This window comes from Amblyraja radiata, chromosome 14 (assembly GCF_010909765.2).
Source record: "Amblyraja radiata isolate CabotCenter1 chromosome 14, sAmbRad1.1.pri, whole genome shotgun sequence".
Classification (NCBI taxonomy): domain Eukaryota; kingdom Metazoa; phylum Chordata; class Chondrichthyes; order Rajiformes; family Rajidae; genus Amblyraja; species Amblyraja radiata.
The window spans coordinates 21,084,446-21,101,235 of record NC_045969.1 but is presented as its reverse complement, the minus strand read 5'-3'; the positions used below and the strand labels follow the sequence as shown (position 1 = coordinate 21,101,235).

At 43.2% G+C, this 16,790-nt stretch overlaps 1 protein-coding gene across 5 annotated transcripts in view; it reads right to left on the bottom strand.

Annotated features, from left to right (window-relative positions):
• Positions 1-15,614, bottom strand: part of LOC116980480 — a 45,990-nt gene extending 30,376 nt beyond the window's left edge. For 2 of the 5 annotated variants that reach the window (XM_033032743.1, XM_033032748.1), the window contains exons 1-3: positions 15,372-15,614; positions 2,217-2,372; positions 711-907 (exon numbers count right to left, since the gene is read on the bottom strand). In XM_033032743.1, coding sequence (XP_032888634.1) covers positions 711-907; positions 2,217-2,372; positions 15,372-15,387 — 369 coding nt within the window. In that variant the 5' untranslated portion in view covers positions 15,388-15,614. Of the gene's footprint in view, positions 1-710; positions 908-2,216; positions 2,373-15,371 lie in introns of those variants that run through there. The other 3 variants (XM_033032744.1, XM_033032746.1, XM_033032745.1) reach the window with 3 other exon arrangements.
• Positions 15,615-16,790: the final 1,176 nt, after the last annotated feature.

Sequence of the window (16,790 nt, the reverse complement as noted above, 5' to 3'; positions counted from 1 at the left end):
CTCTATAGGCAGTACTGCCAAATTTTCTTTGGACCAGGGCTGTTCACCAGCAACACAGCGCAGCAAAGCAGACAAAATACAAATCTTGCAGACTGAAGCGAAGTAGATGAATCCTGTGGGCCTCATTACACGCAAACACCTGAATAATTCCTTTCAAAGTGAGAAGAGAGCAAACACTATCCACATTTATTCCGGATCAAGCATTCATAGGGTATTATCAGCTATAATAAATTTTGACCTTGTGGTTGCCACAGGAAGATATGAAATGTTAAATGGAAAAAGATAAGACCCATCCATTTCATGTTATAACATCCCAATGGTAGCATGATGTAGCTACAACAGACCACAAGAAGGAGCAACCTATCAGGAGCCATCTGCATGCCAGAACAAAAACTATGAAACACAAACACCCTTTTCAGAACAAATGGCAGCGTATTTACGTACAATGACGGGCTCAATGATGCAATTACACTCTGAACATGATCGTTCAGACACCCACGGGTTAAGAATTCCATTTTTTAAACAATCTCACTCTGAAATTGCTTTCATCAATAGTGAGCATTAGCAAAGCATGAACCCAGTGCATAGACACAATAGACATTAAAGTACTACTTTGCTCTTTGTCATTATTAATGGTTTTTGAATTATTTGATAATTTGAATTAAGACTTTCCCCAACCATTTCCCTCCTCATGAAGTAGCGACACGTACTGCATTACGGACTGTGATTTTCCTTCTTTTTGGCCTATAAACGTAGCTGTATTCTCCAGTGGGTGTAGTCTCATACGATTTCATGTCAGTTAAATTATCCTCCCTCTTTGGTAGATGAGCCTGCGGCAGGTTTCCTGCTGACTCATTGGTATTCATGCCGGGCTCATCTGGTTCACCTTCTGCTCCTGATTGCTGTACTAAAAAAAAAAATGGATGGGGGATATGAAATAGTTTTCTTTTATCAACATTTATTTTCTACATCATTTTATAATGTGTAGATGATATTAAATATATTAAATTTTATGCAAGTTAGTTCTAAATAACAACTTAACCAGTAAGGGCAGATAGAATGGAATGGCACAGTCACAAGTGCAAATCCATAGAGGTTACCCAAGGCTTTGCACTGCATGAACCAAACCAGTCGGAATATTGTATTCTGTTTTGATGCCAACGTCCAAAAGAGGCCACTCCCTGCAGCTAAAAGATTAAAGAGGGAACTCCTTCATTTCGATATGCAATAGTCACAATTAACAATTGTCTTTAATGCAACAAAATACTGCACAACCTCAAAGGGTTTTCACAGAAGCAACATTGTCACTTTAAGATATTGGAACAAAAGAAACTGAAGATGCTACAATCTAGAGTAAAACAGAAAGTGCTGGAGTAACTCAACGGGTCACGTAGCTTCTGTGGAGGGAATGGATAAGCGACATTTTAGGTCAGGACCCTTCTTTAAATCCAGTTTATGAGATGGTGGCCTGGTGCTAGTCTATGGGATCATGGTCAAGGTTAAGTATGAGGAGGTATCCAAGAACTGACATTTGGCTTCAGCATGATAGAGGTCAGCCTGGATATTGGAATAGCTTGGAGTCAAGGTAGGATTTAAGGAGCAATCTAAAAGGCTTTTTCCATTTTCTTAGAATGCACACTGACCCCCCCCCCCCACTTCCCCGCTTCACATTCTGGCTGCGGAGGGGGCAGGAGGGTGATGGGACAGAGTGCATTCTAAGAAAATGAAACCTGTTAGGTTGGTCCTTAAAACCAGAATGTGGGGTGGGAAGGGGTCACCTTTATTTCGCGGATTTTCTGTTTTTATTCATATTCCAAGAGTTTGAGAGGTAGAAAAGCTTAGGGATGGAATTCCAAAAATCAAGTTAGCAAGCAATAGAAAACATGGACACCAATGGTAGAGTCATAAAGATCAGGGAATGCACAAATATTACCTAGTACACGATAGCAAGAGATGAATCTAGCATGCATGAAGGTAAGAATTGTTGTTGGAAATTTAAAAACAATACAACAATATGATAATTAGATTGTGGAGAGAGTTAGGACACAAATGATGGTCAATTAAATAAATTGAAAGAAATGTGCCAATACAAGACTAATTCGTAGTTTCTGGTAAATAAGGTAAGACAAAGAATATATTCTTCTTGCAAAAGAAGGGAACAAATGTTAGCTTTGAACCAATGGGGCTCCGATTGTTAAACTGACGTCTAATTTTACCATAAACAACAGCAGCTAGATATCTGTTCTGATTATTCACTTGCGACTGATCTTCAGTAGCTGGAGGTGAAGAATCATTCTGAACGTCAACCATTTCGGCTCCATTAAATATCACAGGTTCCACATCTTCTTCCATTTTAACCCTAAGGTATGCATCTGCAACAAATGAAAGGCAAATGTTCATATTATCACTTAAGTTAAAACTGAAAATTATTTTGGCCCTCATCTTTGAAAGCTGGTTTCTGAATGAGATTATTGGAATTTGCTAGATGAATTTAGACCTAATCTGAAAAACGAAGGCTCTACAATGCTTCCTGCACACAAATCCAATTAGAGAAGACAGCCAAAAGAAGCACACAAACAACACAGCTAACAAATTTTAACAGAGGCAAAACCATGCCCTTTGGCTGAGCCAACTGACCAAGCTGTTGAAGCACCTTTGCAACTACAACTAAGGGCGGCACAGTGGCATAGTGCTAGAGTTGCTGCCTTACATCGCCAGAGACCAGGGTTCGATCCTGACTACGGGTGTTCTGTACAGAGTTTGTACGTTCTCTCTGTGACCACGCAAGTTTTCTCCAGGTGCTCAAATTTCTTCCTGTACTCAAAAGATTGGGTTAATTGGCTTCTGTAAATTGTCCCTAGTATGTAGGATAGTGCTAATGTACAGGATGATCGCTGGTCGGCGTGGACTCACTGCATCTATAAAGTCTAAAGTAAAGTCTAAAGGATTTTAAACTTGCTCATTGTCGGACCACTATTAGTATGAATTGGCAACAACAATTCCTCCTCAATGACCATCAGCACAGAGCCTTCTCATAGAAACATAGAAAATAGGTGCAGGAGTAGGCCATTCGGCCCTTCGAGCCTGCACCACCATTCAATATGATCATGGCTGATCATCCAACTCAGTATCCTGTACCTGCTTTCTCTCCATACCCCCTGATCCCTTTAGCCACAAGGGCCACATCTAACTCCCTCTTAAATATAGCCAATGAACTGGCCTCAACTACCTTCTGTGGCAGAGAATTCCACAGATTCACCACTCTCTGTGTAAAAAATGATTTTCTCATCTAGGTCCTAAAAGACTTCCCCCTTATCCTTAAACTGTGACCCCCTGCTCTGGACTTCCCCACCATAGGGAACAATCTTCCTGCATGTAGCCTGTCCAACCCCTTAAGAATTTTGTACGTTTCTATAAGATCCCCACTCAATCTTCTAAATTCTAGCGAGTACAAGCCGAGTCTATCCAGTCTTTCTTCATATGAAAGTCCTGACATCCCAGGAATCAGTCTGGTGAACCTTCTCTGCACTCCCTCTATGGCAAGAATGCCTTTCCTCAGATCAGGACTAATCATCGGAAAGACATGGTTACAATCGAGCCATTCGCAATAAGGGAATAATGTTTAGTGCAAGGTAAAGCCAGTAAAGTCCGATCAAAGATAGTCTGGGGTAGACAAAAATAGCGAAGGAATAGGTGACGTTTCAGGGTCTGAAGAAGGGTCTCGACCCGAAACGTCACCTATTTCCTTCGCTCCATAGATGCTGCCTCACCCACTGAGTTTCTCCAGCATTTTTGCCTACCTTAGATTTTTCCAGCATCTGCAGTTCTCAAGGTTTTGTTCTCAGTCCCCTGCTCTACTCTCTCTCTACAACCATGACCGTGTGAACAGATACAGCTCCGATGCCATTTTTAATTTCACTGATGAAATTACAGTTTTTGGACAAATAACAGGTAAAGATAAATCAGAGCACGAAAGGGAGATTCATAATCTGATTGAACGGTGCAAGAACAAACTTTCAACGTTAACAAGGCCCAGTTTAATGACTTGAGGAAGGGGAAAGCCGGAGATCCATCAACCTGTCTTCATCGATAGGACAGCAGTGGAGAGAGTCAACAGCTTCTAGTTCCAGGCATGCATATCTCTGAAGATTTGTCCTAGACCTCAGGAAATACTGTATGCCACTGAATACTCTGTTGAGTGTCCACAGGTGTACAATAAAGAGCGTACTGACTGGCTGCATCAAGGCCTGGTTCAGTAATGGGCCTGTCCCACTTAGGCGACTCTTTAGGCGACTGCCAGGGACTAGTTTTAATGGAATTCACCTACGACACATGGTGACAACCTACGACAGCAACTAAGTCAACCTACGACAGCAAACATTGTCGCCACTGTCGCCAAAATTTTTTCAACATATTGAAACATTTTCGGCAGTCGCCTGATGTCGCCCAAAATATCGCCTAAGTGGATCAGACCAATAAGTCAAACACCTGCGAAAGAAGGTGGCTGCAGAAAGTTTGTCTGGTCCATCACAGGCACTGACCTCCCCACCATCAAAGGGATCTACAGGAGATGCTGCCTCAAAAAGGCAGCTAATAATCAGACCCATATCAGCCAAGGTTAGAATGCCTTCCCAATGGCAACATTAATCACACTTAAAAAAATTATGCTGTTCAATGCTCAGACAAAAATATTACTCCTCCTCATCTTTGGTTTTCTGCCACTTACAATCCAGTGTTCTCTTGCTATCTGTTTCCTTGCTTTGGAATACATACATTTTAAAGGCAATAAAGACAATAGGTGCAGGAATAGGCCATTCGGCCCTTCGATCCAGCTCCGCCATTCAATGTGATAATAGACAATAGACAATAGGAACAGGAATAGGCCATTCGGCCTTTCGAGCCAGCACTGCCCTTCAATGTGATCAAGGCTGATCATCTCCAATCAGTACCCCGTTCCTGCCTTCTCCCCATATCCCCTGACTCCGCTATTTTTAAGAGCCCTATCTAGCTCTCTCTTGAAAGCATCCAGAGAACCTGCCCCCACTGCCCTCTTAGGCAGAGAATTCCACAGACTCACAACTCTCTGTGAGAAAGTGTTTCCTCGGCTCCATTCTAAATGGCTTACTCCTTATTCTTAAACTGTGGCCCCTGGTTCTGGACTCCCTCAACATCGGGAACATGTTTCCTGCCTCTAGCGGGTCCAAACCCTTAACAATCTTATATGTTTCAATGAGATTCCCTCTCATCCTTCTAAACTCCACAGTGTATAAGCACAGCTGCTCCATTCTCTCAGCATATGACAGTCCCGCCATCCCGGGAATTAACCTTGTAAACATACGGTGCACTCCCTCAATAGCAAGAATGTCCTTCCTCAAATTAGGGGACCAAAACTGCACACAATACTCCAGGTGTGGTCTCACTAGGGCTCTGGACAACTGCAGAAGGACCGCTTTGCTCCTATATTCGATTCTTCTTGTTATAAAGGCCAAAATGCCATTCACTTTCTTCATTGCCTGCTGTACCTGCATGCTTACTTTCATAGACAGATGTACAAGGACCCCCAGATCCCGTTGTACTTCCCCTTTTCCCAACTTGATAAAATTTAGATAGTAATCTGCCTTCCTGTTTTTGCTACCAAAGTGGATAACCTCACATTTATCCGCTTTAATCTTCATCTGCCATGCATCTGCCCTCTCCCCCAACCTGTCCAAGTCACCCTGCATTCTCATAGCATCCTCCTCACAGTTCACACTGCCACCCAGCTTTGGGTCATCTGCAAATTTGCTAATGTTACTTTGAATCCCTTCATCCAAATCATTGATGTATATTGTAAATATCTGCGGTCCCAGCACCGAGCCTTGCGGTACCCCACTAGTCAATGCCTGCCATTCTGAAAGGGACCCGTTAATCCCTACTCCTTGTTTCCTGTCTGACCATGACTGATCATCCCCAATCAGTACCCCGTTCCTGTCTTCTCCCCATATCCCCTGACTCCGCTATCTTTAAGAGCCCTATCTAGCTCTTAAGAGCCCTCTCTAGCTCAAGGCAGTTTTAACATCTTTTAAGTCTTGGCAAGGTGTAGGATTCTGGCAGAAAGCAACAAAGACGGTACTTGCTGGCACTCTCTATTAATTCTCAAGATACTTTTGTCAAATTTTGTGTATTCTTGATTGGTCTTGATACAAGGCTGCAATTTGGTCAAATTCCTTGTTGCCAATAACTTCTGACCTGGAAATGCTGTATGCTTACAATTATTAAGTTACCATGATATGATGCTAGATGTCATATGTCTCTGGCATAGTTTTTACTTGTTTGATAAGATGTTGTTAACTTCCAATGTGACTAATGCTGATACACCTATAGTTCCAGTAAGTCAATTATATTTCCATGCACTGGATGCCTTACAATCTGCTATAATACTTAATATAGGTTGGTTTTCTATGAAAATAAAATTTAAACACCGGTTTTCAATCTAACAAATATACCTATCCATCATTTCTCCTCCAAAAACTTTGCTTCCATAGATCTGAAATCATTACATTTTTCCATGAAAACATTTACCTCTAAATTCAATCCCGACTCCTCTCATCTCCTCAAAGCACTGTTTGTTCCAAGATACGAGAACTGTATTTCTCTCCACATAGATTTTGATATCACTGTTCTCTCACCTTTGAAAAGCAATCTCTCAGAAGTGCTGAACTCATCTTAAATATGGAAGTTGGGGCAAGCCCACATGAAAGCCCTTGTAGACCTCCAGAAACAGATTAATAGATGCATCAGCTGTAATCCATCTCAGGCACTATTCTAATGTGAGGGAAGACAGTGGTTTACCACTGGCAGCTTTGGCATTTATATTAAAAAGACAATTTATCACTTGGCTTTCAGTTAGTTATAATTTGATTACTTGATTTTAAACATTGAATGTTTGATTGCGAATTTAAAGGATTAGCTTTCATGGTGCAACGTTCTATGTAACTAAAGTTTAATAAATAACCTTCAGTTATTTATTACCCCAGTCGGCATTCACAGAAAATATTTCAGGCGTAGCTGGAACTTGGCTAAGTTTGAATGAAGTACTAAAACTGAAGGACTAGAATTGCTTGAACTCACTCAATAGGAAGTTACTGCCACCTGTGAAAGGGAATCTTAGGCTTTTAAAAGCATCACAATTATGTTCTTCCCCTTTTACAAACATCCCCAGGAGTGACCTGACTACTGCTGAGGGATTTCATCATTATGCTTAAAATATATGATGTAATATATAGCACATGTGGTAATAAAGTGAGGATTACTTTTGCTCAATGTTATGGGTCATATTCCATGTTTTGCCATAATTAAAGCAGTGGACTATCTTCTGCCTTCTGTTTTACCAGCAGCACAACTTTGCTGTTTATCACGAAACAAAAGCGGAGGGTAATAACAGAAACTAATTCAGAGCCATTTTCTTTTAACTCCAAGGAACCTTGTTATTCTAAAAGAACATGCATTTACCACTACACAGATCGCAAAAGCCAGTATAATTGTGAATTTAAAAACACCTTTGCGTTTTTAAACTGTAACTTTAAGCATTTAAAAGCTATACAAATTAACAGTACATGTTTATTACTTTTTAAGAGTGGCCAGTTAACCTACAAACCCTCAAGTCTTTAGAATGTGGGAGGAAATCGGAACATCCAGAGGAAAACCATGCAGTCATAAGGAGAATGTATAAACTCCAGACAGACAGCATCCAAGATCAGAATCGAACCCTGGTTTCTAGCGCGGTTAAGACGGCAGCTCTAGAAATTCAATTGTTGTTAAACAGCTGTGAGAAAAATAATATCACGAGGGTAACCATTTTTTATTTAAACATTTTCCTTTTGCGATGTCGATATCACTGCCAAGGACAACATTTATTTTCCATTCTAACTGCCCTGGAAGGGACAAGGTGAACTGTGGCAGTCATTTTGGTCATAATTAGAGCCAGGATGTTTAGGCACTAAAAAACTCTGAAATAGACTGGTAAAAAGGCAAAATAAAATCACAAAAAAAAAGCACAAAAAAGGCATTTATTGACAAAAAAAAGGCATAAAATGGGATTTATTTTCACCGCCAAAATATGGTTAAAAATGAAAATATAAAGGTATACTACAGTAAATGACCAAAATTGCCTGGTTGTACATGATTACTGGCATTTTTTTCAATTTATCTGGTGTTATACTATGCCGTCTGTCAGACAGAATATGCTTTAGTTGTGAAAAACTTATTTCTACCTCAGCTGAGGTCACTGGTGCATACCCGAAACAAGGTACAAACTCTATATTCATGTCGATAACTTGTGCATAACAACTACCTTTGAGAACTTTAGCCATGTTTTCTATTTCTTCAAGATGTTTGTTATGTAAAATCACTCTCGCACATTTTCCTTGTATGTCTTTACCTACATTGCCAGGAACTTTACGAATATCGTCAGTTACTTTGTTGAAAACCTGCAAGATATTCACTAATGTTTTGCCACATTTCTCAAGGGAAGTGATAGCTTGTGGGAAGTTTGCAAAATTGGAAGCAATAAACACAAGATCGCAGTGAAGGGACTTTTTCTGCATGATTTCACTGACGATCCTGACTGCAGCAGATTCTTCTTTTTCAAAACAGTTGACGATTTATTTTATCTTTTCAAAAATTGCAGCATTGTAGAGTACAACAGAGAGCCATGTACCCCACTTTGTCAAAACGGGTCGAGGAGGTAGCGGAATCTCAGGTGCCATTTCTTTGAACAACTGCACACGTGACGGTGCTTTGAGGAAGATTTTCTTAGAATAGAATACGTTTATTGTCATTGCACAATACTGTGCAACAAAATTCCATTGCATCTCCTTCGGTTTAAAAAGAACAAACACAAACAGCCATTGACTCACATATACACAAATCAGTAAAAAAATAATAAATAGGTATTAAAAATATTTTAAAAGAATATTGCGCATTATCTTGCACCCCGAATTATATTGTGCTTCACCAGTGTTCTCTGTTAGAATTAAGTTATTTTATCGCACATGGGTAGAAACAATTTTTTAGTCTACCTGTGCGAGCCTTCAGAGACCTGTATCGCCTCCCAGAGGGTAGCAGAGTGAAAAGGTGATTGGCAGGGTGTGATGTGTCCTGCTTGATGTTTGTGGCCCGGCGCAAGCATCGGGCCCTGTAGATGTCATCCAGGGAGGGTAGTTGAGCGTTTGTGATGCTCTGTGCAGTTTTTATAACTCTCTGCAGCGCCCTCCTCTCAGCCACAGTGCAGCTAGCAAACCACACCAGGATGCCATAGGAGAGGATACTTTCCACGGCGCACCGGTAGAAGGACAGCAGCAGCGGCTGTGAAACGTTTGCTCTCCGCAGAGACCTCAGGAAATACAGCCGCTGCTGTGACTTCTTCACGAGAGTGACGGTGTTTATTTGCCATTTGAGGTCCTGGGAGATGTATATTCCCAGGAACTTAAAGTCAATGACTCTCCACCATGTCTCCTTTGATGTAGAGAGGAGCAGGTTCCTCTCTCCTCCTCCTCCTGAAGTCAACAACCAGTTATTTTGTTTTAGTTGGGTTGAGTACCAGGTTATTTTTAGTGCACCAGACAGTCAGTTTTTGGACTTCATCTCTGTAGGCAGACTCGTCGTTGTTATTTATCAGCCCCACCACAGTCGTGTCATCTGCAAACTTGATGATCCGATTTGTGCTGTGTATTGGTGTGCAGTCATGGGTGTATATTGTATATAAGATGGGACTCAGCACACAACCTTGTGGCCCTCCTGTGCTGAGCGTCAGGACTGGGAGTGATTGGACCCCATCCTGACAGTCTGTGGACGGTCTGTTAAAAAGTCCTTGATCCATCTGCATGTGTTGGCATTAACACCCAGGTCAGACAGTTTGTCCACCATTCTGCTGGGGATGATGGATATTAAATGCAGAAATAAAATCTACAAACAACATCCTCATATATGAGCCAGGGCACTCCAGCTGAGACAGTGCAGAGTGTAGAGCTATGTTGATGGCATCCTCAGTTGACCTATTAGCTCTATATGCAAACTGATGCTGATCCAGGGTGGGTGGGAGTGAGGATTTAATGTGGGCCAGGACCAGCCTCTCAAAACACTTCATCACAGTTGAAGTGAGAGCAACAGGTCTGTAGTCGTTCAAGCTGGTGATAGATGTTTTTTTGGGAACAGGCACGATGGTAGCAGTCTTCAAGCATTTGGGGACAGTGCATGTTGACAGAGAGAGGTTAAAGATGTCACTAAAAATTTCCGCTAACTGGTCTGCACAGTCCTGCAGTACTCTCCCTGGGATGCCATCTGGACCAGCAGCCTTCCTGGGGTTGACACTGTGGAGTGCTCTCCTGACATCCTCTGTGCTCACAATGAGTGCCAGGTCGTCGGTGTTGGATGCGGCTGCAGGTGCAGGCTCCGCCTCATTCAGCTCAAAACGGGCGAAAAAGTGGTTGAGCTCCTCAGCTAGCGAGTTGCTCCTGCTGCTGATGGTTGGCCCCCCGTTGCCCTTGTAGTTGGTAAGTTGCTGAATACCCTGCCAGACACGCCGAGGGTCCCTCTCGTTAAAGTGCCCCTCTAGCCTTATTCCATAGGCCGCCTTTGCCTCTTTGATGGCTCTCTTTAGCTTGGATCTGGCAGTGCTGTACATTTCATCATTGCCAGATCTAAAGGCTGAGTTGCGTTCCCTCAGCAACTTCCTAACATACCTGGTCATCCATGGCTTGCTGTTTGGATAACACCTGACCTCTCTGTCGACAGTGACGTTATTAATGCAGTTCTGTATGTAGAACATGACTGTGGATGTGTAGTCTGATATGTCCTGATTTGCAAAAAGATCCCACTGGGTGCGCTCAAAGCAGTCCTGAAGTTGGGCGGCAGCGCCCTCTGGCCAAGTCTTTATGTTTCTCACACTGGGCTTAGTTTTCACGATGAGAGGTCTGTATGCTGGGGTGAGAAAGAGGGATAGATGGTCAGACTGGCCGAGGTGAGGCTTTGTATCCATGCTTGATGTTGCTGTATACATGATCCAATGTGTTTTGACCTCTCGTCGGACACGTGACATGCTGGTGGAATTTAGGGAGGACAATATTTAGATTTGCCTGGTTGAAGTCTCCAGCCACGATGAAAATCCAATCAGGGTGCGAAGTCTATAGTTTGTTGATGGATGTTAGCAGGGTGTTCAGTGCTAGCTTGACATTAGCGCTTGGTGGAATGTAAACAGCCATTGTAACAACAACTGTGAACTCCCGCGGCAGATAGAAGGGTCGGCATTTCAATGCTATAAACTCCAAGTCTGCTGAAACTAGGCAATCAACATTTGGAAACAAGCTACGTATGTGCTTGACAATTCTATGAAGTCCTTGAGCTAAGCAAGTCAAATGCAACATTTTGGGGAATAAAACTTTAAGAGCACAAGCAGCTTTTTTCATGTATGGAGTTGCATCAGTCACAAACAGAAGAACATTCTCGTTTTTTATACCTTCCGGAGCGTTTCCCCCACCCCCACCCACCCCTTCTCTTCCCCCCACTCCGGGAATGCGGGCCGGCCCAGGTGCTCTATGTCCAGTTGGGGTCAGGGGGAGTTGAGGGTCAGTGACCCGGGGGTCGGGCATCAGAGCGGAGCCTTAGCCCGAGATTCATCCACGCAGTTCCGGAGGCGGCACCGACGCCCCCACTCACCCGGTCCGCTACTAGCTCCGGCCCGGGGTTTAAACTCCAAAGGGTGTGGACAGAGCAGCCGATGGACACAGAGCCGCCAGAGGTGAGGGAGGGAGGTGTGAGCGGCGCCTCAGGTCCCGCGGGCCGGTAGTTTGACACCCCTGCTTTAAGCCAATGCCCTCTAGTTCTTGAATCACATATCCGGGGAAAAATACTATGCATTCACCTTATGTATTCCCCTCATGTTTTTTACTCACCTCTACAATATTTTTTGCTTTACTTTGAATTTCCAGCAGCTGCAGATTTTGACTCCATGAATGTCAAATGGAATCATTAGTATTTCTTTATCTATTTAAATTATTATATATTTAATTTTTTGAGCATGAGAAATTCTGTGAACAGCGTGAGAATTTTTTGAAATGCGTGATTCTCACGCTCAATGCGTGAGAGTTGGCAGCCCTGCCATTCTGTCACCAGGGAGTACACACTTCATAATCTTGTATAGGGAGGAACTGCAGATGCTGGTTTAAACCATAGATAGACTAGCGTAGCTGGGACATGTTGGCTGGTGTCCACAAGTTGAGCTGAAGGGCCTATTTCCACACTGTATCACTCTATGACTATAGACACTGAGCTACTCCAGCTTTTTGTGTCTATCTTCAGTTCATAATCTTGTTAATTGAAGATCTGGAATTGATGACTGCAGCAGAGTGCTGAACATCTCAGGATTATTCAGCTGTTCTGTTAAGGCGAGGCAGTGCTCCCTCATGCTCAAATTGGCCCTCATGCAATGCTCCAGTTCATGCCTCACAGTCACCTATGCTGCAGTGCTGCCTCTTGGTACAGGCAACAAACTGCTCATCGAGACCAGGAGTGATCTTTGTTCACCATCACAACCACAGGTGCTCAACATCACAAGTTACTAGTTACCGATGTGCAATTAAGTAAAATAAAATTATCGAAGGGAGGCATGAAGGTGAACAGTTGATGTTATGCCATAGTTCACATTTTTCTTTAATTATGTTTATTGTCACTAAAAAATAAATCATGGAGTTGAGACAATCTTATTAAAAAATATGGGTCAGGGATAACAATAAAAGAATCGGGAGAAAAAAAGAGGTATTTTGTTAGTCTGTGAGTCACTTTTACCTTTTTTTAAATATGCATGTGTGATACCACCCTTAGCACAGAAAATAAATGTGTTTGTATTATGCGCACGACAGAGCACTTATTAGATGTTTCTTCTTCTATACCTACTAAGTATTTGTGCAAATCGAAAGGAATTCTTAGCAGCTGTCCTTTACATAAACACTCCAAATATTTTAAAGTGAAAGGAAACAAGCCATTTTAGCAGTAACCTCTCCTCTGGTTTCTCTTGTACCCATCATGTGGCAAATTGCTTCACCCAACATTGCTGCAGGCATTCCAATGCAACTTAAATCAGTAAAATTCAATGCCCAGGTGATAATAGATAGCAAAACATCACCATGGATCAAACTAGCTGTAATTCGTTGAACTTGTCTTGGCATAGTGTTGAGGGGCAGTGAACTTTCTGTTGATCTGTTGAAAATCTCCAATAATCCAGCACACTGTGCCTAACAAGCCAATTTTACAGACTACTGGATGTTATTGCTATTAATATCCAAACAAATCTATGTCACTTGTTCTTTTAAAGAGAAGTGTTACAGGGTAGTATAATACATTTTCCAGTGAGCTTAAAAGGAGCGAGAAATGTACACAAAAAATGCACCCCTAAATAATAATAATAATAATACATTTTATCTATGGGCGCCTTTCAAGAGTCTCAAGGACACCTTACAAAAATTTAGCAGGTAGAGGAAAAACATGTAAGGGGAATGAAATAATTAGTAGAGACATGACTAGTACACAAAGTAAAGACAGAATTCAATACAAAACACAATATGAGGCAATTAATGCACAGATGAAAAGGGAGGGGGACGTGGGGCTAAGGATAGGCAGAGGTGAAGAGATAGGTCTTGAGGCGGGACTGGAAGATGGTGAGGGACACAGAATTGCGGATCAGTTGGGGGAGGGAGTTCCAGAGCCTGGGAGCTGCCCTGGAGAAGGCTCTGTCCCCAAAACTGCGGAGGTTGGACTTGTGGATGGAAAGGAGACCGGCTGATGTGGATCTGAGGGACCGTGAGGGTTGGTAGGGGGAAGAGGAGGTCAGTGAGATATGGGGGGGCCAGATGGTGGAGGGCTTTGTAGGTGAGGATCAGGATTTTGTAGTTGATCCGGTGGGAGATGGGAAGCCAGTGAAGTTGTTTGAGGACTGGAGTGATGTGATGCCAAGATTTGGTGTGTGTAATGAGTCTGGCGGCTGCATTCTGGACCAGTTGGAGTCGATTGATGTAGGTGGAGCTGATGCCAAGGAGAAGTGAGTTGCAGTAGTCCAGTCGGGAGGAGATGAAGGCATGGATGAGTCTTTTAGCAGCGGGAGGTGTGAGAGAGGGTCTGAGTTTGGCGATGTTGTCATTCTTGGCTGTGTTTCCTCCCACAATCCAAAGACATGCAGGTTCACAGGCTAATTAGCTTCTGTAAAATTGCCATTAATGTAGGAGTGGATGAAAGCGTGAGACAATATAGAACTAGGGTGAAGGGGAGATCGATGATCAGCGTGGAATCGGTGGGCCAATGGGCAGATTTCCATGCCATATCTCTACACTAAACATTCAGGGCTAGTACCAGTCTTGGACACTTCTGGTATCAAAGGGGAGCCGGTGAGAAGGGCATGCACTCTGCGGCCTAAATTATAGGAAATTTGAGTTCAGTGCTGTGGAAAGTGGCAGAAAATATTAACAGAATAGAAAAAGTGAGTGAATGAAAACAAGTGGAACAAAATGTAACTCATATATCTGATTTCACGACCTTGGCAGTTATATTTTCATTATCAACAACCAGGCTTCTCTCGTAAGCTAATTCTCAGTCTGGGCACCTACATTGCATGTTTAACGTGCAATTATGTTTTGTCACGTACGTTGGCGATGTGTTGCTCGTGTTTAATACCTCACCCGCGATTCCAAAGAGAGTGCAATACTAAAAATCTACACCATGATAAATAATTCCACATGTATCTGAAATCCTCATAAATATTTACCTTGGAGGAAGGGGGGGGGGGTCTAATTTGCATTTCCGCTTACAGCTAACGCATTTGCACCAAGTGACCGATAAAATGTAGATTGAACCAACTCAATTGTTACTGAAAGCACCTCGGTTGCATAAAACACAACGCGCGCACAGCTGAAAATCTAGCCCAGAGTGTAAGTATAACAAATTCATTGCAAGCGACAGATAACCATATAAAATGGGAGCCATCAGAAGCGGCGGTGGGCATTAAACGCATTTCAGCAAACGGACGGCGTCCCCACCGTGTCGTCAGAATGACGGACACACGGCTCGGCCAATCGGGACTATCATGACACCCGCCAACGTTTGGGGTGGTCCAATCAGGCAGGCGGCTGAGCGCGGCGGGGGCGGGTCCAAGCCCAGCGTTGGCGTCGGGACGTTGCTGCGAAAACGCTCTCTAACCGTTTCTGGGCCCTCCGTCGCGTTGTGGTCGGCTGCATAAAACTAGCGAAATGCAGGCGCCTTTGAGGGAGAGTAGAGAAGGAGTGCCGAGTGCTCAGCAACGGCCAGCCGTCCGTCAATGAGAAGAGGGGAAAGCGGGGCTTACTCACCGCGTTTGTCCGACATAGCGGGCGGGTTGCAGAGTTTGACGCCGTTGCGCGCTTTGCAGACGCCGCACGAATGGCGCGTTAACGGAAGAGAAGCGCTCAACTAAAAAAAAAAATCCTCCGTGCACTTCGTCCAATGACAGTGAGGCGCAGCTTTGCGCAGATAGCAACACATTCCCAGAATTGCCAGGACTGGGTGGAGAGGAAGCCGCCGACCTGCCCGAGTTTACTGGCCCACCACAGGGTTTGGAAACGTGCCAATGTCTCGATGTAAAACAACGCCTGATGCGGGGGCTTCACTCGGCCCTCGTTAGAGCTTTCGCTACTGCAGTACACCGTTGCGTTTGCGTGTTTTCCCCCATCTGGCTTACAGGGGTTTGAATAATGTATGAAATAGGCGTTGTCGAACTTTTACGGCGTTCGTGTGGCTAAAAAATATCACAGGAAATTGAGTTCATTATTTTTATCTGGTAGCTGCTAACACCCAGTTAAACGCTCCTGGTGCCATATTTCCTCCGAATGAAGGATTCACAAATAATCGGGAACATGAAAAGGATACGGATGAAGTATTGTTGCTGCCATATCCGTAAAACGTTTTTAAGTACGTTGTATTTCTACATTTCAATTACAGTGCTCGGACCTCAAATTATTGTGAATAAACCTCAAAGTTCACTCACAGACCATCTGCCGGGAATTACAAAAAATAAATGGTTGAAAGATGACGAAGGGGGACCGTAAAGTTGTGTATATTCTCCGCAGATGTTGCCTAACCGCCCGAGTAATAACCATATAACAATTACAGCACGGAAACAGGCCATCTCGACCCCTCTAGTCCGTGCCGAACACATAATCTCCCCTAGTCCCATATACCTGCGCTCAGACCATAACCCTCCATTCCTTTCCCATCCATATAACTAATATAACCAACCTCAACCATGTTTTGCTTAATTCCACCACCTCTTTCTTGTGCCGTCAGGAATTATGTTTGGAGAGGGCCGTTTCCCACATATGATCATTTGCTCACTTTAAATGCAGGCTGATTAGTCCGGCAAAGATCAACGCATAGTCGACGTTAATGTTTGTGCATATGCAATGAACATTGAAAAATGAGCCCAGCAGTTACAGGCAAAGATACTAGAAAAGCAAGATAGACCACTCCTACAAAATCCAATGGACTGGCGTGTAGCAAAGATCATATAGCGGAGCTATAGGATCTTTGGCGTGTAGTACGCAACGGAACATCACATTTTAGGAATAAGACCCCAACCGCAGTTATGCCTCTCGCAGTTTAATCCACGTCAGTGCATTGGATTTTGCAGTTTATCTTGGTCTAAGCCTTCTATGATAGACCATTATGATCTTTGTTTATAATAAATAAGGTGCTTCTTTTTTTTTTTAACTAAAAGGGAAACTGCGTGTAAA